The sequence below is a fragment of the Eutrigla gurnardus genome, assembly GCF_963514095.1.
Source record: "Eutrigla gurnardus genome assembly, chromosome: 17".
Lineage (NCBI taxonomy): Eukaryota > Metazoa > Chordata > Actinopteri > Perciformes > Triglidae > Eutrigla > Eutrigla gurnardus.
This window is the reverse complement of record NC_139928.1, coordinates 4480219-4508095: the sequence shown is the minus strand read 5'-3', so window position 1 is coordinate 4508095 and position 27877 is coordinate 4480219. Positions and strand designations below refer to the sequence as shown.

Below are 27877 nucleotides of genomic sequence, written 5' to 3'. Positions count from 1 at the left end.
ACCCAAGTTCTTTACGTTCTCTTTTCTAACGTAACGTGAAATAGACAGGCAGGTTGACCCCAGAAGATCGCAGCCCGCCTCCCCCCTCCCTCCCCCCACCTGACCACAAACAACTTCTTTATTACATTTTTTTATTTAGGTCCCAAAAAACCATCATAATAACATTATATCAATAATATTAATACAGAAATTGAAAAAAGGAGAAAAAAATAATAAAATAGCTTTTCTGTCCACAGCCTCAAACTTTGGGGAAGGGATTCGATCCTCCAGAAAAACTCTGTTTAAAGTCTGTTTTGGGGGGAGGGGGGAGTGAACTGGGCGTGGCTTCAAGCTTGAGCGCGCTGTCCGTATTCTGCTGTGCACCAATCAGGAATGTCGAGGTGAGGCAGGGGGTTGGTTTTCGAGGTAACGCGCAGAGTTTCAGTCTACTGCTGCGACATCTGCAGGAGGGAAAGCATAGTGTTAACTGGAGGAGCAGCTGCACATTCTCCCGTCTGGGAAGCTCTCGTATCGGCCCGGTGAACGTAAAGCCACAGTTAGCCGCTGTTAGCTTAGCATCGAGTATGGGAGCAGCTGGCCTGGCTCTGTCCAACGGTAACAAAAACCACCAACCCTTTAAAAGTTGCTTGCTTGTCGTCTTGCAGAAAGACCTTGTCTTATTTAAATCCTCGTCAATATGTCGTTACTTCGGCATCTTTTTTATCCATTTATTGAAATTATATCACAACAAAATGATTATTATATTATTACTACAAGATTATTTTGGGTTCATCCAGCTGTAGTAAACCAGCCGACGTGTGTCTTGTGTCTCTAAGCTCGTCTCTTCACCTGTTGTGTCTGTGACTGTGTCTGTGTCTCGGGCCCTCGACTCGCCAGCCGGCTCAGGATGTTCCTCTCGGACATCTGGAGCCGCACGGCAACCGGCGGTATCCGGGCGATGGTTGCCGGGAGGCGGGTGACATCTGCCTTCATGTCGCTTAGCAGCTCCTCCAGCTGCTTCAGCACTGAGAGAGAGAGAGAGAGAGAGAGAGCGAGAGAGAGAGAGAGAGAGAGATAAGGAACTATAGTCGCTCACTCGCTTAATGGTATGTTTGCTTAATTTAATTTACGGCTCATTGGCACGATGCAACGGATTAACTTTAACGATTTAATCCGCAGAACTAGATAAGAGAATCATTTGTTTGCATAATGATTATTAAAAAGGGATAAATGAGCAGCAGCGCTAGTTAAAGGTACATCGGAAAAAGAAAGAAACCTTATTTTCCATTGTCAGGAGAGAAAAGCATCAGGGATACAAACATAAAAGAGGAGGAAACTTTGGGGCCGAATTTAAACCAAAACCTCAAAATTACTTTAAAAAGGTGTCAAATAGCCGAGTGACTGTGTGCGCGTATTAAGTATCTTTGAGGTTTCCCCGCTTCGCGTCTCACCTTTGTGCAGGACGGCGTTGGCCGGTTTGTTCCCGGACATGGACTCCTTGCTGAGGTGCTGGTGGGACTCGGCCAGACACTCCACCTCACTGAAGCGGGTGTTGAGGGCCATGGAAGGGTGGGAGGGGTCCTCGGACATGTTGAGGTAGGCGGCGCGACGCAGCTGCTCCTCGATCACCAGCGCCTGCTCCAACAGCTTGAGGGCAGAAGGGGAGGGAGTCAGACTTAACTTGTTTTTGGGCAAGCTCATTGACTTTCTGATTCTAAAAATAAAAAAAGTCTTCCTGGTTTCTTAGCAGAAAAATGGATGCTCTTCTTCTATTTACTATGAGAGAAACATCACTGCAATACTTTGCTCATTTTAGAGACTCATTTTGCAGGAAACCACAGCAACAACACTGTTTAAACCTGCTGCAACAGGAAACTGATCACAGTACAGCACATTTACCATAAAAGCAGTTCACTTGCAGATTAATACAAAAAAAGAGGTTTTACTACCCTCTACCCTCCACAGAATTATAATTTTCATCTTATTTAACAATTGTATTTAAACAAACAGATAATTAAATTACAGATATATTAGCCCAACATCACGGCGAGCATCATGCTGGGAAGCTGCGTTTGAGGCTACCGGTTTCTGACTTGCTTGCTAACTGTGTTCTGTTCCAGCGTACACCGGCGAACGTGCTGGACGCCCGGCCTACCCAACCTTAATGTCGTCCCGTCCACGGATAAAAACATAAACAAAAGGCAAACCTACCTTGAACCTCCTGGCCAGGAATTTGTTCTTGATTTCCAGGAAGTTGCCTCGGTTCATCTCTCCCTTGAACGGCTCGTTGAGGATGGCGAACTTCACGTCGTTCTGGATGTCCTGCCAGCGAGCGTAACCGTGTCTGGGGGGAAGCCGGTCAAGGGCAACAGCCACTTCACCTCATTCAAAACAACAATTCCTATTACATCAGCGAGATCTGAGAGCCAATGACATGTGGGAAAAAAAAGGATACTGTATGATGCCAGCCAGCAGCCAGTAGTCGTGACGACGGTGCCAGATCTCATTGGTCTTCTTGGTAACCGTGGCAGCGCGCTCTTCGTTCTGCCACAAAGAGTGAAGCTCTGAGAAGCAAAGACATTCATTAGAACATGAAAGCAACTTTTACAAAAACATATTTAGTTAATTCTCAGTGTGTTTGCATACCTGTGAATCCTCCGTCAGCGATGTTGAACATGAATCTGGACTTGGCTTTCTTCTTCTCTTCGCTGGCGGCTCCAGCAGTGGCGGCGGCAGTAGCGGTGGTGGTGGCGACGACTACGACGCTGGCTGACGCGCCGCTCTCCTTGCTGCCGTCTCCATTCTGCAGTTTGGCCGCCTCCTCCGGCTTCTGAGGCTCCTTCTCCTCCTTCAGATCTGCTGCAGGAGAGCAAAGGGAGGCGCAGTTAACGACAGGATCGCAGAGGCCGACTGAGAATTATAGTCCATAACCGTTATCGTGAAATATATAAAAAGGAGGAACGGAGTTTGGTACCTTTCTTTTCATCTGCAGACGGAGTGGTGTCCATCTTTTCCTCTTTTTCTTCTGCTGCAAGACACAAAATGTATGTTTTTAAAAAGGAGCAAATATAAGACAGCCGTGATCTCAACAGGCCGAGGACAGATAACACTTAACAGCAACAGATTACAGTCAAGACGCAGAAATCCACTGCTTCAAGGATCAGATCTAAACTACAGGCCATTTCCTGACTTTCACTGACTAAAAAGCTGAATCTCCAGAACAATGGAGGTAAAAACAGGCTGTCTTTGTGTTGAGCAGCAAAAACAGCCAGTATTTCAAACCCATTCATTTGTGAGCTTCAGGTATAAAACTAAGTTTTCACTGCTTCAACGGCGCATAATCATTGTGTTATTTGTAAATTGGTTGTTATGGTTACTTGTTTTTTCATTGCCACTATGAAATAGGGGAAACTGGTGAAATAATGAAGAAATGGGAAATATCAAATTTTGATAAATGACAGCGAAAACATGCCGCAAACAAACTTCCCTGATATGACATGACTTGGTCCAAATAAAATGATCAAAGCCTCCTTTCCCTGTCTGGAAAATACTTTTTAAATTGTCTGACCTGTGGGAACCCAAAAACATGAACAAATCATCTCAATAACCAAAAGGAAGAGTAGGAGGAGTTTTACCTTTAACCTCTGGGTCTTCAGGTTTGACCTCCGACCCCTCCGCCTTGGCCTCTGCAGGCGACTTGGTTTCCTCTCCTCCCTCCGGACTCTTCTTCTCGCTCTCTCCCTCCTTCTCGCCGCCCTCCTTCTCTTTGGCGCTCTCCGCTTCGCCGTTGCTCGGTTTGTCCGTCTCCATCGCCTCCTCGCCGTTCTTCTTGCTCTCCTGCTCCGCCGGCGGACTCTTCTCGTCGTCGTCATCTGGGATGGCGATCACCTGCGAGGAGAAAACAAGATGCGTTCAGAATCCAAAAGATCCCACTTTCAGCCACATGACTCACATCAACGCGTCTTTACCTCGTTGCTGGTGTTGGCTGCCTCTTTGCCGTTCTTCTCCGCCTCGCCCTCCTTCTTCACCTCCTCCACCTCCTTCTCGTCCTTCGCCGTCTCTTCGTTCTTTGAAGAGTCATCGACTACAACGACAAACGCATTCATGCATTATGTTGTTTTAAAATAACCTTCCCCAGGATTTATCCAGTGTGTGGAGGATGGGACCATAGAGGATTTTAATCAATCGTGGTGAATTTCCTTTATCAGGATGATTGTTAAGTATCATCACAAGCGGCTTTGAAAATAGAGTCCCATTTATACAAATTCAGGAATGCCTTACGATTTATGATCATCTTTTTTTGTATGATTTGTTTATTGTTTTTCACTAACGATACAAAAAATGAGTATGTCATCACATCTGTGTGGAGATTAAAACATCTGTTACTTAAACACATTGTACTCACTTTACATTTTGTGTCATTTTAAGAGCATATTTTGATGATCATCATGATAATACGGTGAATCACAATTACTGCCACCAGGATAATGGTGACATGACATCGTCCGATGCTTTCGTCTGCTTTACCTGGAGCGGGCGTGTTGGGCTGCGTGTCGGCGGGGGTGCCGGTGGACGGCGTCTTCCCGGGGGAGTCGGGCTGAGCTGCCGCCGCCGCCGCCGCCTTCTTGCTTTCCTCCAGCTCGGCCATCCACGGCATCGACCACTGACCGTTCACGTGCTCGAACTCCTGAACCTGCAAAACGTGACAAGCGTACGGGTGGCGTGAGGACGACGGCTCTCAACGCATCATCGCCGCCACAAAGACGTCGAAACTAAAAAAAACCTAATAAAGGCTGGAACCAATTATTGTTTTCCTGTTTTGCTGGATGAGATCATTATTTAATCTTAAAGACTTTTACCAACCACGTTTCCGAACTTTAGAAAGGTTGCAAGAAGGGAATACTGCACATTTCGCAAAATGCGCATCAACATATGTTGACAGAAACATGGCGACTGTCTTTGTTCTCTCTATTATTTGAACAGCTAAATTGATGGAAAGTAAAAAAAAAAAAAAGGCAAAGCGTTTGTTACCTTCTTGCGAATGAGTGACATAACTCCAATGCGGGTGAGGACGTGTTGCCGTGACAACCCTTCTCTGGGGACGCCGTCGGCGAAGGTCTCGGCCCCGTCGGCTCCGGGCTCGCAGAGGTGGCGCATAAACAGTGAGACGTAAGCTCTGAGAGGAGGACGGAGAAGATTGGTTAATGCATGGAGAGAACATACAGTACAGCTGATTATAACCATCATTTTCATCAGGATGTCTGCAGGCTGCAAATAACTAGTTATGAGGCAAACAAAATAATTTAAAGAAAATTGGTGACTGGCATTTTAGGTTTATATATTTTGTTGGCCGTTTCTTACTTGAACTCTTTCTCAGATTTCCCTCGCAGGTCTCGGACCAGCCACTGGGTGGTGAAGGCATCCTGGGGAGGCATCCCATAACGCATCACTGCATTTAGGAAGGCCTTCCTCTGTCGAGAGTTGAAACCCAACACCTGGAAAGGGCAGAAAGCGTCAGTTACAGAAACTAAATGCCACCAGAGTTTTCAGACCGTGTGGGATCCGATGCAGTTGTTGAGATGACAAGCGGAGCGACTCACCTCGATGTTGCCTCCCACCCTGGCCAGCAGGGGGGGCAGCGGTTTGTCTTTGTCGTTCCTCAGGCCCTTCCTGCTCGGCCTGCGAGAGTTAGCTGCAGAGAGGAAACAGATGTGGTGATTATACACATTAAAACGCACAAAAAAAAGAAAACACAGGAGCGCAGGTGTGCTGCTTTTTTTTTTATATATACATGAACGCGATGCAACAGTCGCTTTTAGCAGTTTGCCTATTGTGGTTTAGGAGCATCAAGACTTTCCTAAATGAGAGATGATTAGGTTTCCCTATTCTATCATTTTAACATACAAAGCTGTGTTTTAACCGACGCAGATATCCCACTCTAACAAAACATTCATGTTCAATGTTATTCACCCCTTTAGACACAAACCAACAACCGCTCTTACCTTCTGTTCGCTCATCGAAGTCCTCGTCTCCCTCCTCGGACGCCACCGAGTAATCTGATTGGCCGTCGGACTGATCATCCTGCCAATCAGCTTTAAAACAAAAATAAAGAGGAAGATTTTCAACCCACTGTCCAGTAAGACTTCAACAAGACAACTGTTTTTACAAATCCAATGACACGACATTCACACCAACAATAGACACAAAATGTGCAACTTCATCCCCAGTATTTAAGGAATAATGGCACCTCGCGCTCCGAGCGTTGGTGTCTGGAAAAGATTTTTAGAGACAACACGCCTTTACATTAGCAGGACAGATAAGCAGCATAAATCTGTCAGTGGGGCAAATAAAAACACGCACCGACTCTGCTGTTATGAACTATATCCTTTTAAACGCGACTTGAAACGTCTTTGCTGTCCACTATTATTTATCATAACTTTGTCCTTTGTCCTCCTTCCACTAAAAGGGCTCTGATCATAGGCAGTCCTCTGCTGTGCATTATGGGTAATGCAGTCTCATGATTTAAAAGGTGACAACACTAGGGCTGCAACGATTCATCGAGTTACTCGATTAACTCGATTATGAAAATTCCTCGAGGCAAAACATCTGCCTGAAGCCTCGTTAAATTCCTATGACGCGCCTATGTGCAGGGATCCGATTGTTCCACACGGACCGTTGTTCAGGAAGCACACCAGCGCGTCATACACGGTCATTCATTCTGAATTTAGTTGGCGCGATGGCGGAAAGTCAGACTCAGAATGTCCGTAAACGACAGAGAGTATCGGGGCTAAACAACGGTACCCTGGTTGCCCATGTGAGCGATTTATTTCTGACAACAAAACGAATGCGTAAAGTAGTAAGATGTGTGACTAGATGTCTCCTCGTCTCCGTGGCGCATTTATCCGTTTTGTTTATGTATATCGATCACTTCTCATCCGCCATCTTGCGAGTGACGTATAGAGTTACGTTTATGCATCGGACGCTCCTATTGGCTCCCGTAGCAGCTTTTACAGCCAATCGGAAAGCCTGATTTACGCTTGGCTGTGACTGTGAGTTGTTGTGTTTGCCCAAACGGACGGAGGAGTTCAAAGCAGAGAAAAGAATGGTCAAACAGTTACTGTAGTGATAGAGAAAGCTAAATACATAAATGGCACAGAAGAAGTACACTATATACACACATATTTAGGGCAGGGAGAGGAAAGGGCCATTGCTGGCAAAACAAAACGTAAATTAAATGTTATCCATGTTTTATCCAAGTTGATTTAACTGTATTGTTGTTAAATTCTCACTGGCACTTAATAAATGGGCTTAGTTTTGGAGCCAAATTTTGGAGTTGGAATGAATACCTCTGTTTATTTTTTTTAGAAATGCTTGATCATTTTACAGCCACATCATTTTCGTTATGCATTATTTGTTTTGGTTGTTTAAAAACGCAATTTTTTTTTATCCGATTCCTCGATTAATCGATCGATAAAGTGCTAAATTAATCGATTACAAAAAGAATCGATAGCTGCAGCCCTAGACAACACACTAACAAATTCACGGTGACGTTCAAGGAGAATGTGACGAAGATATGAACACTAGGTTTTTATATGAAAATGTTGATTTAAAGGAAATGGCATCATGAAGATGTAAGGAAACCTCCCCCTAGCATTCATTTAATCTCACTGCTATAACAAATCATTTAATGGGGACAGTCAGCACTTTCTCTCAGTGCACCCCCGTGTCCCTCTGTGATGCACAGCGCCGTGCTGGCAGGAGGAGCAGGTGAGGAGGCATCCGGTCAGGACAAAGCTCAGATAATAAGTGCTGGTTAAAATGTAGCTGTCGCCCACTTCCTGCAAGGCCGAGGCCACCGAACAATCACACCGAATATCACGCCAAACTATCACACATTCTGAATGCTACCATGAAGAAAGAAAAAAGCCACGATTACCTCCATTCTTACCTCTGTCTTCTTGAGAGCCGTCGTTGTAGTTGACCTGCTTGCGGATACGTTTGCCTTTGCCCAGGTTGCGGGCCAGATCCTCCTGCTGCTGCTCGTAGTGGTGACGCAGCAGCTTCTCCCAGTAGTCTGGATCCACACTCTCCTCCTGCTTGATAATCTCCCGCTGCACCTCCTCCTCCTGAGCAAATGGAGAGAAAAAAGGCGGGATGGTGAAGCTCGAGAGTTGCAATTTGGATCGAGCAAACATTCCCAGGTCAGATCTACACTCGGTACGCGTCTTCACCCGGCGCTCACCTCCTCTTCCTCATCTTTGACCACATACTGAGCCACTTTGAAGGAGCTCAGGTACTCGTTCATGCTCTGCAGCTCTGTGTCATCCGTGGCGTCCTGGTTCCTGTCCAGCAGTCGGTCGATGGCCTTTTCGTCGTAGTGGATGACGCTGCTGTCCTCCTCCTTGTTCTTGCTATCACCTGAAGACCCATGCAAGTATTGGTTAAAAGATCTCACTTCTCGACGTCTTCACGCACCAAAGAATCTCCTCTCGCATCATCTCGACTCTCACCTAGACCGCCATCAAACTCGTCCTTGAAGAGCCGCTCTGTTCCGAACTTGAGGATGTCATCCAGTTCCTGTTTGGACATGGAGCCCGTCTTGGATCCGAGACCAGGTCGGACCACCAGGTGAGTAAGCATCATCTTTTTCTTGGCAACCTGGACCAAAGGAGGAAAGATGGAGGGAAAACACAAGGGGTTTGTGCCAGTCATGCAGCATTGTTCCTCTTTAATAGCAACTTAGAACAAAACGGCAGCAAAATGTGTTCAAAATGTGAAAGTCTGTGTCGCAGCTGTCCTGTTTACCTGAGTAATCCTCTCCTCCACAGAGGCTTTGGTGACGAAGCGGTAGATCATCACCTTCTTGTTCTGACCGATACGATGAGCTCTGCTGAAGGCCTGAGACACACAGGAAGAGGAGTCGTTAATCGTCATAATAAGATGAACCATTTTGAGACGAACTAAGTTAAAAAAAAAGTGACTGGCACTTCTCAATGAACGTCAGAGGGGAAAGTTTCAACTTCTGCCTCCAGCTTCACTTCACTATCAATAAAACCGTGTAGGAGTGGATGGAGCAGCGGTGGTCCTGCTGTACCTGGATGTCGTTGTGGGGGTTCCAGTCAGAATCATAAATGATGACGGTGTCGGCCGTGGCCAGGTTGATACCCAGACCTCCAGCCCTCGTTGACAACAGGAAGGCGAACTGCGGAGCGCCAGGAGCTGAGGTAGAGGATCAAGGACAAAAAAATTTCATTTTCATCTAGTGACAGTTAGGAACTCTAATAATAACAGATTGAGTTGAAGGTTGAAGTAGGAGCCAAAGATGAAGGAGATCATCATCATCATCTTCACCACGGTTTATGCTCACCATTGAAGCGATCAATAGCTTCCTGTCTCATCCCTCCAGTGATCCCTCCATCGATCCTCTCGTACTTGTAGCCTTCGTTCTCCAGGAAGTCCTCCAGCAAGTCCAACATCTTGGTCATCTGCAGCAAAAACACAAAAGAGACCGTTTGATAGGAAACAGATTATTTTTCTTCCCCCAATGCTCAATCCACCTCGTTGCAGTTCGAACTGGAAATAGTAAAAGTGATGTATAAATCTGCAATAAAAAGAACTGACCTGAGAGAAGATGAGCACTCTGTGTCCTCCATTCTTCAGCTTCCTCATCATCGTCTGCAGCAACACCAGTTTCCCTGCAGCCTTGGTGAGGGAATTGCCATCGTACATCCCGTTGGGCATCTTTGGAGCTTCCTGTTTGCAGTGACCAATCAAACATTTAGCTTGCTAAAAATAACAGTCCGCCCAAAAATACAATCCCTCTCAGATAGAAACAACGTACAATAGCAGCCGTGGGGAAGAGGTAGGGGTGGTTACAGCATTTCTTGAGATCCATCACAACGTTGAGCAGAGAAACCTGGTTTCCTCCTCCTTTGGTGTTCAGCGCCTCAAAGTTTTTCGTCAGGATAAATTTGTAGTACTTCCTGTAAAAAAGAAACACACATTTACCCCGTTTCCTTTTTTAAAAATGTGCTCGTCCATTTGCACACAAGTTTAATCTTTTTGAAGGAGCATCATCACAATATTATAAAGCATGACTCACTTCTGCAGGGGGCTGAGCTCCACTCGGACGATGAGCTCGGTCTTGGAGGGCATGTGTTTGAAGACGTCGGCCTTCAGCCTCCTGAGCATGTGCGGACCCAGCATGTCGTGCAGCTTCTTGATCTGGTCTTCCTTCGCGATGTCGGCGAACTCCTCCAGGAAGACCTCCAGTTTGCTGTGAACAGACAAGACGGGTGAGATCTCCCTGCTCGGCTGTACGGTCACGCTGTGGAGGGACGGCGTGTTCCCGTTTCATGCAATTTGTGCCTAACATCGGCACACTTAATAAAAAATAATAATAAAATAATTATTTTTACAACCACCAAAGCTGCTTTACGTTAGTGTCTGTTGAGAAGAACAAATGTAAAGAATTGAGAGGTGGCAAGAAGCGAAAACAGGATTGAAAAACTTAAAATGTATTTTTATAACTAAAATACTTAATAAATAATTAACCCTCAGGATCCTCTGTGAAGTTACATGGAAGAAAAACATAAGTCTGCAAGTTAACGAGCATTTAGAGAAAGGGACAAGGCTCGCAAAATACAAACTACCAGTACTGATCCATGCATCATGACTTTACAGCTGTGTAAATTTGTCATACAACACCTACCTGAACCTCTCAGGTGTGAGGAAGTTGAGCAGGTGGAAAAGCTCTTCTAGGTTGTTCTGCAGGGGAGTTCCAGTCAGCAGCAGCTTGTGCTGCAGAGGGTAGTTATTCAATACCCGGAAAAACTACAGTGGGAAGAAAAAAAAGAAAAGAAAACAGCCGTTTTGGTGAAAGTTGTCTACTTATAAATGTTTTATACCAGCAATTCAGGACAGAATTGTCAAAAAACATTCAGAGAAGTGCTTTTGAATGGACCGTTTTTCCAAGGAGGAATTTTTGTGATTGATAGATAAAAAATAAAGCAATAATACACACATGCATCTATGAGAAATTAACGTCTGGCCTCTTTATCGTCTCCGTTAGGGAATGTTCCGTGAACCTCAACATTAAATACTTTGATAAACGACCCAGTGTGCTCTAACATGTGCGTCCGTACCTTGGACTGGTTGTTTTTCAGTCGGTGGGCCTCGTCCACCACCAGGCAGGCCCAGTCTATGGAGCCCAGGATCGCCATGTCTATTGTGATCAGCTCGTAGGAGGTCAGCAGAACGTGGAACTTGATCGATGAGTCTTTCTGTCGGGACAGAAATAAAACAGTTTAATGCTTTGAGTTTTCTATGTTGGCATATTGACTTTGCTCATAATGTCACAAAACTGTTTAAATTTGGCAACTTTTATGGTGACCTAAAAGATTTGTATTCCACCCGCTCTCACCCTCATCCTGGAGGCCTTCTTTCCACCCCGGATGGCGTTGTCCTCGAAGGAGAACTCGTTCTCTCGGATGACGGCTCTGCTGTCTTTGTCTCCGACGTAGGTCACCACGTACATGTCGGGGGCCCACATCTCAAACTCCCTCTCCCAGTTGATGATGGTGGAGAGAGGGGCGCTGACCAGGAACGGCCCCTTAGAGTGTCCCTGCAGGCGGAGACGGGAAGTCGGGTTCAATATTCGGAATACATATTCAGAAATAAAGCGACCACCTTTGTGCGTGTGATTCTTGTATTCAAACTATAAAGAACTGAAATGTAAGGATGGTGGGAATAGGTTAAACGTATATTGTTGCACATTAACCATCTTATGTTGAGATATTAAGTATTGTGTGAAACCACCATTTGAAAATAGCGATGGCTCAAATTTAACTTTAAGTCAGGAGCCTGTCAGTTATAGTTCTTTGAAAGAAAATCAATATCGGCAGGTCAAGCTTTAAAAAAAAAAAAAATTTGGAATCGGCAAAGTAAATTTCATTCAGTGCATTTCTAGTCCAACCAAAAATGTACAATTTACTATCACAGAAGACTAATAAACTAGTCTGGCCATTCCAATCAAAACAAACCACTTAAACGATAATCAAACACTTCCAGATTCATATTCTGTCCCAATTCCTATTTTCATTTTTATACATTTAACAAGACAATCAAGAATTCTAGTGACTTGGTGAGTCCTCCCCTAGTATAATATCTTTATATTAAAAACAAAATACGGTTCAGAGGCCGATAACTTCATAAAATGCATCTGTGTGATCAAAATAAAATCATCAAATGAATTTAATTTTTTTTTTTTACAAAAAAACACTCCAGAAAATCTTCTGCTGACCCTGGCAGGAAGTGTAATCCGGCCTCCGGCCTGAAGGTGGCAGCAGCCGCTCACATGATCAGTGTCTGAGAGTGTTTACCCTTCGAGATTGAACTTAATGTCTTCAGATTTCACCTGACTTATACAAAATGGCTGAATGGCTCTTGGCCAATAGGAGGAAAGCTGCACGCAGGGAGGCGCAACCATCAATATGGAGCCAAAATTACATTTAAAAAAAATATATATATATATTATTTAAAACAAAATATATTTTTAAAAAAAAATTTTTTATTTTATTTATTTGAGTGTATACATTTTCAATCAGCACACACACAGTTACAACATAAGTCGGCACCCGACAGCAAGCCCACCTCTTTGTAGAGCGAGTAGAGGAAGACGGCGGTCTGGACAGTCTTTCCCAAACCCATCTCATCGGCCAGGATGGTGTCGGTGCCCTGAGCCCAGGAGAACCGCAGCCAGTTGAGTCCCTCCAGCTGGTACGGATGCAGAGTCCCCCCTGTGCTGTCCAGGTACTCCGGCTGGCGCTCAAACTTTATAGTCGGCTGGAGAAAACGGAGGAAGGGAAACAATAGAGTTGTAAGATCAGCCACAAAGACACCGGGAGGTATTAAAGTTATAAAAAGTTACATGGAAAGCCCTTCCAATTAAAACAATGCCATTCATGTCATTTCATGGTCTATTTTACCTAAAAAAAAGCAGCGTTGTGTTTGAAGTAAAAAAGTAGCATTCTAGTTAGCCCGTGTTTGACTCCTACAGTCGGACTTCTATTCATTTCAGTCCTCTCTCAACAACACGCATTTAAAGCCTCTGCCTCCGAGCCAGACCTGAATCACAAACCTCAAACTTTCACAAACAACCTAGCACGTTTACTTAACATGCTAACTATTTGTTTGGGTAGAAAGCAACGTAAGACGTTACGTATGATGTCATCCAACCTGCACGTGCTACCATGCGACTGAGACCCGGTGCAGCCGATTCCACATACTCTGGTCCAAACTAGCGTTTCAGAGTTAATGTGACCCCAAACATAACCCGGCCCCTTTCAGATGGTAATGATATCGGTTTTGAGAGATAATCTTGTAGTTCGATGTCAAGCTAAAGGAAAGTAGGAGAATGTTGAATACTGTGCGTTTTCAACCATGATAAAGTAAAGTCTGCTGAACAGGATTTTGTGCCGATAGCATCAGTCCCAGGGGTTTTTGAAGCCTTCTTTTTATCGTGTTGCGTTATTTAATGTTTTGCATCATTTGGGCGTTTTTTATAGAAACCGCAGATCAACCTGTTTGGGATAAATATTGACTGATGGATCGGAATGCTGTGGCCGACTTTGCATTTGAAGTCTGCCACTTAACTAAAAACAGGAATGTCCATTATTTGTTTGGGTTTCAAAGGAGAGTTTCAGTGTCTCCTGAACTCCAAATCAAGTTTCAGTTCAAATACTCACATCGACCACGGGGTTCTCAGGAGGTCTGTCGGGCCGCTTCACTCTTCCCTTCACCTTGATCTTCTTCCCGGGTTTCCCCTCGTCTCCCATCATCAGCTCTCTGAAACAAACAGAGGTAGTTAAGCAACGCCCCACGTGATGGTTTGGATTGTGCGTCGGTCCTGCGTTTGAATCTCACCTGTGGTTCCAGTACTGCACCTTGTAGGTGTCAAAGTCGGGTACGTCCATGTCGTCGGCCTCCCAGGTCGCCTGGTCGTACTGAAGTTCTCTCCACTTGATCAGGTAGTGGATGTTATTCTTCCTGTCCACGCTGGGAAAAAAACAATTGGAAAACTCAATTTAATTAAAAAAAAAAAAAAAAAAGAGAAAAATTATAATCAAATATCTAAAATATTAGACGTCTGAGAAGACATTAGTAGTATTGTAGGGAGTTTTAGAGAAAAAGCACTATATTTCTTAATTTTTCTTCAATTAATTTTTAAATCATGGGATTTAGTATCAATGGCTTGTGAATGTCATGAACATAATAAAAACATTATATCCAAGATGGGTATCACTGGAAAGAAACAACATTTAGAAATGGGCCAACCTGTGATTGAGGATGCGGTGCATCATCAACCACTCCATCTTGATTCCAAATCGGAGGTACTTCTCCTCCAGCTGTGCATACATGGGGTCCTTGCTCTTCCTCTTGAGGCTCTTGTCCTCCTCCCCTTCGCCGAAGTCAATGGGCGGCGGGTCGTCCATGTCGTTCTTCCTCTGGTAGTTTCTGAACAACACCTGACAGTGGAGCTCGAGCTAGAGATAAAAGAAGGGAGACGGTCAGGAGATTTCTAGTCGTGAGTATGAAACAGCTTCAGTTGGTGTGAGCGTTCAACACACCTGGAGCTCTGTGGTCCAGGAGCAGTGCCAGTACGACATGTTGGACCACTTGGTGAAGAACTCCCTCTCCGGCCGCCCTACCAGCGGCGAGGGATCGGGGGCGTCGGCCGCGAGGTCTGGAGGGCGAGGGACCGGTGTGGGTGGAGGAACTTCGCCCCATCGCCACGTCAGGATCTTCTGGACTTTCCCCTTAATGTTTGGACACTGGAGGAAAGGAAGAAAATACAGACATTCATATTTTGCTTTCTATCTCAAATGTTTATACATTCGGAAAAACACAACAAGAAAGAGGCGTTAGGATGAAGTGCACTTACATCTGGAATAAATCGATAATCACATATTTGTCCCTTTCACTTGTAAACTAAATATTGTTGGCACCATAGACACAACACAGTTAAGAAGAGGGTTATTCTTCAATTTCTTTCTGAAATGTTACAGACACAGCGATGAAAGACTAAAATCAGCAGATAACTTGATAAAGAAAATACTTTCAAGGCCGCCCATAATCATTTTTTAATATAAATTATCATTTAAAAAGCTGCTTATCTTCCCGTTTCATTTTTGCAATTATCAACACTAAGACAAATCATTTACTGGCTGAAGCTCTACTTCATCACACTTTAATTTCTCTGAACATTTCTCAAAAATTGTAACAGTTTTCTCTGAATTCATCAAAGCCCCTAATAAATGTGGTAAAACATGTGGTGGAGGCTTCATGTTTCTGAGGTTATGAAGACAGAGAATCTCTTGCTCTGCTTTGGTTTCTTGAATGAAACCGTGATTGTTTTAAATCTCCCCCGGCGGCGTGCTAGCGACTCACCGTGCAGCGGGGGCAGATCCACTCCCCGTTGGGGATCTCCGGTAGCGGCGGGTTGAGGCAGTGGATGTGGTACGATGACGGGCACGAGTCGCAGCAGAGGAGCTCTCCTCCGTCTTTACACACCCGGCAGAACTCCATGTGGTGGTCGTCCTCCTCCATCTCTGCAGTCTCCATGTTGTCCTCCTCGCCCTCCGACACTTCTTCCCTGGCCTCCCACTGGATGCCCTCCTTCTCCTGAAATGCATTCAGATCGTATTTGTAGTTTCTACCACATTCACCCAGCGTTAGCCTTGAATTCTTGAGGAAAACTTTCTTCTTCTCTCACGGTGAACGGAGACGGGCGGTGAGGTAAATTGGGACTGCCGTTAGCAAACATGAAACTATCATCAAAACATCAGTTTGAAAACTCTCACACAACTCATGCACTACAGTCCAACTCATCGGACGTAAGCTGCTCTCTATTTCCCCAAACGATCTAAAAATGCTTCACTCACATGGACGAGTAGCAGGTCTGCACGGGCATGAAGTCTTTGATGAAGTACAAATAGTAAAGTTAACAAAGAGGTGGATGAATCAGATGGATTACGCTATAATAATAACAAAACAAATGTGTGAGAGTTGTTTTGATATAGTTTTGCTTTTTTAAATGGAGCCTTTATTTACTTCAATTCATCAAGACTTTGTTCCGTTTTTCTTCAAGAATTCTAAAAACAAGGTCATTTTGTGGAGAGTCTTCCTTTAAAATGTAAAAGTTCCTGTTCTGTTTAACTGCAGTATATCTTGATTAGAAGATTTTGATCTAATTAATGAGATACAAAAAACAGTAAAAACCAACTGCCATTAATATGCATTAATATTATACATTGAGACGTTTTAAATGCCCAAACCTGCAGAAAGTGTTTCAGCTTTATCTGCAGTCTCTATTGAATATCTGGCTTGAATATTTGGATCGAGTTTGTTGTAGTTTGGGGACTTGTGGGCAAACAGCGATTATGTCTCTGTTGCCTTGACTCGCTGTAGTTTGGAACTCAAAGATTTTCAGCTAGGAGGAATAACAGCGGCAGTTTAAGCATTTCGCTTACACAGTGCGGGCAGCTCCAGGTGCCCTCGGGGGCCTTCTCCATGTCGGGATCCAGGCAGACCATGTGGTACGCTCGAGGACAGGTGTCGCACAGGATGATCTCTCCACCCTGCTGGCAGACCTCACAGTAGTCCTGGTGGTCCGTCTCATAGCCGTCCCCATCCTCTGCTTCTGGGTTAGAGAGGAAAAAGGCTTAAAAAAGAAAAACGCCTCCCAACTCGGCACATTTACCCTGAGAAACAGGATGTGCGATATGTGCTGAGCATTTATGACTTTCTGCTGTGTGTTGTTGATGATGTTTGCGAGAGGAAAACCCACTCGGTGAGTCATCCCCCCCATTTGACAGCCTCCTCGACAACAACGACAAACGTGTGAACCGTTTCACAGTGAAAATACAAACATCCAAAACTGATCTTTAATGCTCCTTCCTCTGTATTTCGTTAAAAATTATTAACGCAGGGCTAAATAAAGCTAAAACTTATAATAGCTCTAGCATTACTTAATGATGCGTTACACACGGTTTCTTTCCAAAATGTCATTTTATCGTGTGACCTCAAATCCTCCCACTCACAAAAAAACCGGGACTGCCATAAAAAAGGATTCCCACACTGACGCAGCTGCGTCTAGGTGAGGACTCAATGACCTCTGAATTCATCTGTGACGTCGTCTGAGGATGCACCAGTGGGCGACGAGCGAGACCAAGATGTCTTCCTTCTAAATATACACTTAACTCAGCTGACTCAGTCACGGTGACGAGTGTGTGCGCGCGCCCACACACACACACACACACACCCTCCTGTTGTGCATTCCACAGACTTTTAATGCCTTACCCGGCATGCAGCCATTACAATTCAACCGTGTGTTTAGCCCACAACCCGTACAGCTACCATCTGCAGCCGTTTAAACCTCAACAGGTAGAGCGCCGACCGCCTGTAAAAAGTTCAACACACTCAGGGTTTCTTAAGGTTATCTGGTTTTAACGAACCCCCGACAACTGTGATCCAGCTCAGCAGAAAACATGGACTACGGTCAGCAGAGCAGCGTATGTCACAAACTATAATATTGGACAAATACAAAGAAGTTAAACACATAACCCAGACAATGATTATTTAGGCCAGCTGTCCTTTAGCATCTGGAGGTTTAAACTGTGTTTCACTTAGTCTGGATTACCATTTTCACTACTTGTTATGTGTAATATCTCAAAATCTACGCACCAAGCTTTTATCGATCCTAAACATAACCTGCTCCCAAGCAGGTGTCGCGCGTGCAGCATCAGTTACCATGGCGATCTACCCTGATAAGAAGTGAACCTGAAGTTACCCCGCTAAACCAAGATCAGTAGTACAGGATTCTGGTAAAAGCATGAAACAATCTGGCTAAGGGAATTCAAGAGCAGCGTTCGAACCTTTCTTTTTCTTGGGTTTGCTCTTGGACGGCTTCTTTTTGCTGCGGCTGCTGCGGCTGTTGGATCCCTCCGAGACGGAGACGCTGTTCATGCTGCCGTCCTCGAAATCGCTGTCCACTTCTGGCTCGTCCTCCTCGCTCTGTGCAACGTGAGAGAGACAAACTTCTTGTGTTAAAAAAAAAGGCTCAAATCTCGACTGTATGTAGGCAAACAAGAAGTGTATGCAAGAAGCGGAGTAGTGGAATCCTACCGATGAGCGTTTCCGCTTGCTGTTGAAGCCTCCCAGTTTGATTTTGAGAGGAGCCACCTTCTTGGTCTTGGCATTATTCTTCTTCTCTTGTGATTTCGGTGTAGGTTTGGACTTCTTGCGGGCGTTGGGACCTGCCAAAACAGAAAGGCAGATGTCAGTCACACACACAGAGTCGAGGAGAATAAAGTGTGTTTGATGTATCAGACCCTGGTATTTCCACCCCCGCGGTACCTTTTCCCTCCTTTGTCTTGGCCTTGCGTAGCGGCGGAGGGGGCTGCGGAGCCTCCACTGGGGCCGGCGGCGATGCAACAACAGGGACAACCTCCGCCACCATGGTGTCCACCGCAGCCGGTACGTTAGCGGTGGCCAGGGCTGCGTTGGCAGCGGCAGCTCCTCTCAGGGGGTTGTTGGTGCTGAATTCACGCCACTTGGCGCCCAGAACCATCATCATCTTGGAGACGGCGATCTTGGGGTTCTTGGCTGCGATGAGGGGCCTGGAGGTGAAAGAAATGCCACGTTTGAAATCCCCTGCTTGAACCAAAGGTGATCCCAGTTCATATTTGACATGTTGGCTGATGCGAGTGCAATTTTACACCCAAAACTGATCACAAGAGAGCAGCCAACACCAGCAACTAGTGCAACATTGGAAGCCTTTCCTGGAAAAACTTAAAAAGCACGACACACCAAGGCACCATTCATATGTATTCTACTATTGGGTTAATAGTTATCTGGCAGAATCGGCCAGTAGTTTTGTTAAATCCCGTGGATTTGTGCGATCATCTACCTGACAAATTGGCTGAATGCCTTGTAGTTGGTCAGAGAGCGGTAGTCTTCCTCTGTGAAGATGTGGTCGATGTCCTCCATGCCCCAGTCATCAAGCAGCTGGGACGACGACTTCGGCTCCTACAGGAAAACAACAAAGTGTCATTAACATCAGAGGTGTGAAAATGTCTAATTTAAGATAAATAGAGAAGAAAACTTTCACTAAACCTGCAGGCCACGGACACGGAAAAACAGTAAACGTAAAAAGTTGTACATTCACCGATCGGAGGTGAAATAATCATCCCATGCAGGGAAAACAGTGGAACCTGGAGGATTTGGGGGATGACAACCCACTGTTACTGTTCTGCATCTCAAAAACAAATATGAATTCTTCAAGGTTTATGGATACCAGTCAATTTTTTAAATGTAGTGCTGATAAAGAAACTAAAGTGCTGTAGTTTTTAAAGACACAGTCTTAGAGTACACGTGAACATGAAAACACTGCATAGCCTGTTTTCTCACAACCACTTTAACCGAGTAGGTGCGGAGTTATCAATACTCATTTCATCAATTGATCAGATGACCGAGTGCAGAGGAGAACAGGTTGAGGAGATGAGTCTTAAACATGTGCAAAGCTGTTCTGGCCCATAATTCAATATGCGCCACAGAGACAACATGACTGGTGCCAGGTGTATTTCAGAACATTATTATTCACATTTTCTCGTCACAAGCTGCTGGGTGAGTGCAGCGACTCGATCACTCACCCAGTGAGTGATGAACACGTTGGGACCAGATGTAGCCTTTTCAATGCTGATCTGGGGCTTCGAGTCTAAAGCGCACAGTTTCCGTGTTGCGTTTAAAAAAAAAAAGCTTTGACGGGTCCTTGTGCTTCTCACAAAAACGCCTTTGTTCCCTCCCTGCGTGCCAGCGACAGCCATTATTTCACAATGTTTTTTTTTTATTGTGACACAGTTGACGTTGGCACGTTCTTTCCAAAACAACTGAATTTCGCTTAGAACAAGTTAGGGCTTAAATTTTGACTACGAAGATAAATGAGATGAAACCGTTACGGTGCAGCATTCTGTCCAACAGTGACTTTACAATCCAGACGCCTTTCCTCCGTGACCAGCTGCAGGGCAGTTTGGAAAGGTTGCTCACGGCTACAGCCATCTCACAGCACCCCTCGCTGAGGGCGCCAACGGTGGACTGTCCTCTGTTCAGGGTCTGCGGTGATGTCAACAACCCACTGAACCCTGTCCCATCTATCACGCTTGGTGGTTAACTTTTTCTGCCATGTCATACGAATACAATCAACATGTTTATGATTAAATTGTTTACTAGTACACAAAGTTCTAGCCTTAATATTTCTCTCAAAGCGTACCAGATTGATGCTTGACCTTAATTTAGTCTGCAAAACTGTTCCTTCTAAATGCACGGGGTTTCCAAAGTAACTAAATAATCGTAATTATGATAATCTAGCAGCCTCAGAATTAATGGTGATTTCTTTTGTTAATGTTGAAATTATTTAGTGGACTCTACGGGACCACATTTCATTATGAGGTTTAAGTGTTTATGATTAAGAGGATCTGAAATGAGCAAACAGCAAACCAACACGCAACAAAAGTTAATATTTGATAAGTCCGTTTGTAATTGCCTGTCTACACTAAGCACTCATTTTTTTTAAACTTATTTTAAAGATAATTACAGTCTATGGCTTGGTGATATAGTTACTAATTAAGCACCAGAACAATAACCAATCAAAGACTTATCAAGTTAAAAACAAAACGTAGTCGCTGGGTCGACCTTTTCTATTGTTGGCTTTTGCTCAGACTAAATAATAAAACATATGGAAATCTTCATAATAAAAAAAGAATCAATAGCTACAAGCCGACAATATCCTCTAAACTTCGTCCCTGTTGTCCAACTGTCACTTCTGACTGAGTCACTGGGATCAAAGCAAACCAACTGAAACTCTTTTCATTGGGAGGTTAATCTGCCATTCTCTTGATTTCATCGTTCTGTCTATAAAATAATATCAGAGCCTAGTGAAAAAGCCCAAGTTCACATCTTTAAAATTGCTTGTTTTCTCCTTGCATTTTAAAAGCTGGAATGACTTCATGACTTCAAAATAGCCTATGTTTTTTTTCCAATGTAAACTAATTGTTTCAATACTGTAAAACACAATGCTATACCATCTAAACTGCCATTTTCTTAGTTCATTTTTTTGAAGATTGGAGCTTTATCATCCTAAAGTTTGAAAAACGCCCTGAGCAGGTGAGCAGCAATTACAGCCACCTTTCACCTTCCTCCTCCTCCTCTTCCTCCACTCAATAAAACCTGCATCTTACAGAAATGGCTGCAGAATGGATCAGCATTCTCTGACAATGAATCAAAATCTGTTTATCTAACCGAAAAAGGGGGAGAAAAAAAAAGGGTCAAGAGCGCAGTGCGGTGCGGCGCCAGGCGGAGTTGTCATGGTAACAGCATATATGCCTTACAACACCCGCCCCACACACACACGCGCATTAGTGTCATTAACTACAAGGCCCCCTATTGGCCACCAGGCTTCCCGAGTCCACCAGACACGGCTCTTTGTTTAACCATCTCTCATATCACATCTCTTGTTTGTCAAACCAGGACCGACTCCATTACAGGTACACAGTCAATAGGCGCTCGTCATGGAGACACAAAAGAAAGAAATGTGCTAGGTACAATTTGGAGACTATACTATACTAACTATAGATGCTCAACGGTTTAACCAAAAATTGGTCCACACAGCTCCGTTTCACATTGTTTCTTTAGCAAAAAAGGTTGTTTTGCATGTTTTGGTATGTTAAATAGAGCTTACATATAGTTTTAAAACATATTGTTTTGCATATGATGCTGCTGCGTTTTTTTATGCACTTTTCCGCCTCAAAAGCAGCACATTGGCTGAAAATTATTAAATTTTTTGTCACTTTCAAATCAATAAGCGGTGAGAAAGTAAATCCCTTACTGTTCAACCTGCGCTAAACCACATTTACACAGAGCGATGTTAACGTTGACATTTGTGCAGCGGTGAACAAGAACAACTGGCTGCATGGAACAAAAGGGAAAAGCTCACCAACATCTTAAAATTGCGTGGCTAGTATTTGCACTAAGAACGGTCAACAAAACATTTATTTTTGTCTTTAGCAAAGAACTTATGACCCGTAGTGATCACAGAAGGATGGACGTCCTTCAGAGCTTTCCATTAAGTTACAAAAAGAAAAACAAGGCAATGGCAAAAATATTCCATTGATTTGACCTCTTGCATTAACTGATTCCAATTCATTATTTTCAATTATGAAAGAAATACTCTTAACTTCTGACAATTATGGAGCCAGTGAAGAGGTTTTGGGTCCAGTTCTGATCTTTACGACCCTGCCTCGTTTTTCTCAGAGATTTAAGCCGTTATCAGTGCAGACTTGACTAAAACGTTCCTCTCAAAAGCCCCGGCCCATTTTTTCCTCACCGAGCTGTCGTCATCATCATCGTCGTCATCTTCCTCGGGCTCTGGCTCTTTCTTCTTGGAGCTGCTCCTCTCGCCTCCGATGCTGCTGCTCCTCTTCTTTTCTTTGCCGCTGCTGCCCCTCTTCTTCTTCTTGCGTCCCGGAGTGTAGTCGCTGCCCTCACTGTCAGAGTGCTGGACAGCGGCACTGCCTTCGTTCTCCTCCACCCCACCTCCATCCATGGGCTCTGGGGAGCTGATGGGGAGCTCCTGGGACAAGCGGAGCAAAGACAAACAACTATGTTACAAGAATAACGGAAAAGGGACATGGAGATGGAAGTTCGACTAGATCAAAAGATAAAACATACTTTGTAAAAGGAAATATTCAGCTAAATTCCTAAGACCAAATGTATGTCATCTTGTAAGTTGTTGTTTTTTTTTTGCAGTGCCGTTACATTTTCTTAATCATAGAAGACAGGACTCATTCTCCTTTCTATGGCGTAAAGTACAAATGCGTTTTAGGAAAAGTAGTTAAAAATAGGAAAACCATCTCTGTATAATTCACAGAATGTCACCGAAGTCTGAGTCTCCCCTGCATAATTTTGTAAAATGCAATAAAGTGGGCAATGGGCTGAGAGATTAAACCACGCCAACTTTCATGCGACGAAAGCCCTGACGCCGCGTTGATATGACATAAAATATGACAGCTACAGAGGGATATGGGGGCACTGAATTTGATGGATTTACCGTCCATCAGACCACAAGAGTTACAGTCAAGATTACTGACTGTAGTCTCCTGGTGGCGGTGAGCAGGACCCAGTGGCCACCTACCCGCCATTTCGCTTATTTTCTGTAACCAGCATAACGTTAGCACGAGAACACGGTGGAATTGGCAAGCTAGCTAATTAGCCAGCTACTAAATGAGAAAAATAAAGCAATGCTTCATCTGCACACTTGTAACAGCGCTGGAAATTTCTTTCGCCAGATAATCATTGACACTGAATCTCCAGATGTTGTAATGCGTTGATTAGCTTAATTTCCATCCACAGAAAGGAGAGAGCGGGTCTGCGCTCGGTGACTAATGCTACACGATGGTGGCAGGGATAGGTTAAAAACAGAAGACGCTGTGGGGAGGAGAGGAGTCTGATTAGGGGGCATTAACATCATTTTATTTCAACGTGTCGATTAGTCACAAATGGCTGACTACCTCAGAATTGGCCTTACAGGATTAGGGCTGATTTAAAAACAGGAGACGATTTAAAAAAAACATGTTAAAATGTGTTTCTATTTTGAACAACATCATATGCACAATAAGGAGTATAAATTATTTTACAATCCTAACTTCTTCCAGCAAATTTGGACTTTATTGGCTGTTTTGCCTACATGAGCAGATTATCAAAGTCCTAAAAAGGTGGGTTTTTTATTGTGCAGTGTCTGGGTTTCAGTAATGTGTTCCTAGTTTCTATTGATCAAATCATCTGGGACTAAAAAGTTGTCATATTTTTTTCAATAGCATCAACTACAGTAACTAGTGACCACACACAGACAATAATCTGCATTCTTACCTCTCTGCGCGACCTCCTCTTGCTGCCCTTGCTCTCTTTGCTCTTCTTGGCCTTCTTCTTCTTCTTCACCTTTGGAGTCTCATTTTCAGAGATCTCCTCTTCTTCATCGTCTACAAAAAAAAAAAGGCGGACACAATTCACAGTTAAAGATATAAAGATGAGAGTGTGCGTCAGAGCATCTGATAAAATCACTGAACAGGGAGCCGTGAAGATAGTGAACAAAAAGTAAACAACTTCCTGTCATTGAGCTGCTTATGTCACTTGAACATTGATATGCATTTTTTTTTTTAAATCTGTATTGTTTCCATTTTGACTTCCATATAAGGTAACCGTCACAGACTCATCGCTGAATATGAGGGGGATTGATTGAAGGAGATTATCCTCATTTGAATTATCACCATCAGGATGCCATATTATTCCTTTTGCAGTGACTTGCTAATGTAATTAATTTGTATTAACTCCAAGTCAGGTAACAAAGTCTGGAATTGAGCAGGATAATTTAGCGCTCTTCCCACCCCCGCCAGGCTGCAACCACATTCACTTGGTGTCAAATGACATTTAAGTGTTCCACGATGAGATGGCTCAAATAAAAACCATCAGGAATCTCGAGAACCAGGACTAGTAGAGGAGAAGCTAGCGGTTTCAGTTACTAGACCATTTCACAAGCTACCTTTTGGGGGGGGGGGGGTTGCTCTAGTGGTTAAAAGTGGAATTTACAAGTGATTAGTCATAATTTACCACACACTCGTGCAGGCCTTACGACACAGAGGATCCCAGTCCAGTATTTGGGCCTGCCTCAGTGGCTCCAGAGTGAAGCGCTGTGGCACTCAGAGCCAATTAATGTAATTGACTATGGTTTAAAAAAAAAAAAAAAAATCAATCAATGGCGAGCAACCATTAAGATGCACCTGGTGATGAGCTTTTTGAAGTAATTACAAGGAGAAGAGATCAGAGCATTTTATCTAAAAACTATATCTGCAACAATTCGTTGACTAAGCCATGAGTCGAAGAAAAAAATCGTAATTATAGTCTTGTAAAAAGAGGCCAGAAAATGCTGTTTTTACCCTCTCAAAAATTACCTGCTAATGAAAACAATCGTTTGTCGTAGGCATGATAAAAACCGGGGTCCAGTTTTCCAAAAGCACCATTAGGCTAAAATGATCTTCGGCTGCAGACTTAAGGTGGGTGTAAGATCAGGAAGCATGGTCCTGAGATGGAGACTTGGACTTGATGAGTCAGAAAAATCTGGTATTTTGTGACTTGACATGGACTTATTTGCTCTATTTCATGTGACAGTATAAAAATGACGAGTGACGAGTAGAATCTCAAAACGGGAACTTCAAAAGAGCAACAGACTTTACATGCGCAACAAGCTCCATTAACAAAGCCATAAAAAGAAATTGTCCAAATTAATGGTCTGCACAGACCTGGAATGACTTGCAGGCAACTTGCTTATAAAAGCGTGCAACTTGAGTGCGAAACAATTACATTGATTAAGCCATTAACAAGCTGTTGGCTGGACCAAACAAAAATCTGAAGAAATTAACTTGGGACTCCGGGCACACTGATGGATGTTACTTTCCTCGCAATTTAATGACTAAATTATTAATCAATAATAAAAGTTAGTTGCAGCCCCACTTGATCTTGTTTCAAACCAAGCTTCTGACTTGAGTCCATGTCAGGGATGGAATAAAAATATATTCAGTCAAATACGGATTTACATTTCTGAAGTTCTTGTACTTTACTTTAACATTTCCACTATTATTTATTTCTGCTACTTTATACTTAAATGTACTTTTTACTGCACTGCGTTCATTTGACAGCTTTGGAATACTTACGCATATCTAGATTATTCATAAACATTTTAAATCTACCAATAAAATTGTATCATCATTTATCAGTAAAGTTAACCAGCAGTAATTAAAGTGAGAACCACCTTTATCAGTGATGACCACATTAATACAACAATTAAAATCCACAAATATGATAAACATCAATCACTACTGTGTTTATAATCTGTATTTTAACCTATATATTTGGGCCACACATGGCACAAGAATGTCCTTCATGATTAATAAAGTTATATCTTATTTCATCTTTCTGAAATGAGCCAATCTGCATATTGTTCTTTTTTCATAAACGTTTTGACATTTTAAATGCTGCATTGTTGTTCTGAATCCTTCTCCGGCAATGATGCACACACATCAGTGTCTGATCTCATTATCATGACAGACAACAAGCATGGACTATCGTTTATTTATTATTAAATTGAATTGCCTGGAGAACAACAACGTACATGGTGTATCCGTGTTCCAATGCAGCATCAAATAGTCGATGCTTTTTGATGGAGGAAACTGAGTTTTTAAAATAGCATTTGAAGCTAACTTGCAGGGACTACTTGTTCTCAACGGTTCCACGGGAGCGCGTGCTCGTGGTTATTGTACAAACTGTAAACAATGCGATCTTCCACCAACACTGGCCCGTGTTAACGGGGTATTTGAGAAGACAAACCAGTCGGATAAATGTGCTGGATGCGTTTTACTTTGTGTATTATTTGTACTTTTTCCTCCCCCCCCTCCTCCGCACTCAAAGCGAGGGCGCCGGCCATGAGGAGGGAAACGCGTCGGAACGTCACCCGCCAGCTGCCAAGCTAACTGGCTGCCTCCATCTTGTCATCGACACGTAAATAATGCCGGTAGCAGGCTAACATTAGGCCTCGGGAACACGCCGGTGAGTCGGCGTCGACTGCACCACAATGCACGCCACACCGCCCCCGGTTGTGGCTGTGATAATTAGGTTTTTTTTCTTATCCCATTTCATAACCGTGTTAAAGAGCAGCGCAGCCACGAAAAATAAAAAAAAATGCTAATGTTGCCGCTAACGTTAGCTACCCGGTAGTTAGCAACGACTAGCGTAGCGCTCTGCTAACGAAACATGACTGATATGAATGTAAAAAAAAAAACATCTGCTCATGCTAGCCTGCAACCACCACGAACATTAGCAATTGCGGCTAACAAATGAGCCTCGTCTTACCGTGCATTAACCTGTCCTCGGGGGCTCCGTAGTCATCTCTGTCATCCTCGCTTCCAGACATAGCGGACGGCAGAAAAACTTTCTATTTAGTTAGCTAACAGTTTAGCTAACTAAATAAAGTTGCGTTTGTCGGATAATCCAGAGTTGTGACCCAGTCTTGAGCCTGTCCCAAGTCGTGTTGGTGGTGGTGTAGTTATGTAGTTAGGTGAGGGCAGCCGGCCAGGTTTCGACAAGGGGAATAAGAACCAAAAAAAAAGAGAAAGAAAACGGAAGTGAATATTTAGTACCAAAAAGAGCATTCAAAACACACAGCACCCGCTTAAAAAGCAAACAGTCTTTGGGACGATACATTAAACTTTATCTGGCTATCGAGTTCGGACAGCTCACACAGATTAGCACCCTCACTCACTCCATCTCTTAGCGTTCAGCTGACATGCCATCTTGCCACTATCGTTAGTTTCCGTGCTATTAGCATGCGTGCTAGCCGAGCTTGACCGGCTTCAGATTCAGAGACAAACTAAAAAAAAAAGCAACGAGCCACTCATACACTTAATCTCTAATCTAAAAAACACTTCGTTGTAACGACCCGGTATCCGTGGCCTTTTCACCCCGACAGTCTTACTCAAGTCATTTTGTAATTTTTTTTTACAAACAATAAAAGCAAAAAAACTGGGATACTCACAACTTGATTCACACGGCTTCCCACCACAAAAAGAACTCCGGGCTCACTTTGTCTATCAATCAGTACTTGGGAGCTCTTTTTTTGTTAAGGTAACGGTATACATGCAATTTAAATATATTTCCGTGTTTTTTTGTTGGCAGCGTGTGCGCACGACGCCGTCTCCTCTTTCTCTCCCTCGCACACTACACACACCCCGCGCGCGCG

At 43.8% G+C, this 27877-nt stretch overlaps 1 protein-coding gene across 4 annotated transcripts; it reads right to left on the bottom strand.

The window, feature by feature from the left end:
- Nucleotides 1-114: 114 nt before the first annotated feature.
- On the bottom strand, nt 115-27877 carry chd4a (chromodomain helicase DNA binding protein 4a). Of its 4 annotated transcripts, none has more exons than XM_084032555.1 (41): nt 27674-27877; nt 26992-27154; nt 23959-24068; nt 22418-22663; nt 18947-19065; nt 18394-18656; nt 18163-18293; nt 17913-18051; nt 16509-16678; nt 15427-15660; nt 14607-14810; nt 14314-14522; nt 13903-14034; nt 13725-13824; nt 12631-12822; nt 11402-11602; nt 11124-11261; nt 10691-10812; nt 10082-10255; nt 9821-9962; nt 9601-9732; nt 9347-9464; nt 9074-9198; nt 8785-8877; nt 8490-8637; nt 8222-8397; nt 7916-8105; nt 5982-6071; nt 5580-5671; nt 5341-5474; nt 5011-5155; nt 4507-4672; nt 3948-4063; nt 3615-3867; nt 2954-3007; nt 2626-2838; nt 2435-2543; nt 2191-2323; nt 1431-1626; nt 829-1004; nt 115-440 (listed from the first exon to the last, which is right to left on the bottom strand). In XM_084032555.1, the coding sequence occupies exons 2-41, from the start codon at nt 27050-27052 to the stop codon at nt 426-428; spliced, it is 5961 nt and encodes a 1986-aa protein (XP_083888681.1). In that variant the 5' UTR covers nt 27053-27154; nt 27674-27877; the 3' UTR covers nt 115-425. The 4 variants fall into 4 exon arrangements, with proteins under 4 accessions (XP_083888681.1, XP_083888683.1, XP_083888684.1 ...); XM_084032557.1 differs by having other exon boundaries at nt 7928-8105; XM_084032558.1 differs by having other exon boundaries at nt 2626-2835; nt 7928-8105.

Bases quoted from the DNA above. Each gene is read 5' to 3' on its own strand.
- chd4a (XM_084032555.1), bottom strand. From the start codon at position 27,052: ATGTCTGGAAGCGAGGATGACAGAGATGACTACGGAGCCCCCGAGGAC. The intron at 5,672-5,981 runs GTAAGAGCGGTT...TCCTCTCTGCAG, and splicing joins CTTCGATGAGCGAACAGAAG to CTAACTCTCGCAGGCCGAGC. The intron at 5,156-5,340 runs GTAAGAAACGGC...TCCTCCTCTCAG, and splicing joins AAATCTGAGAAAGAGTTCAA to AGCTTACGTCTCACTGTTTA.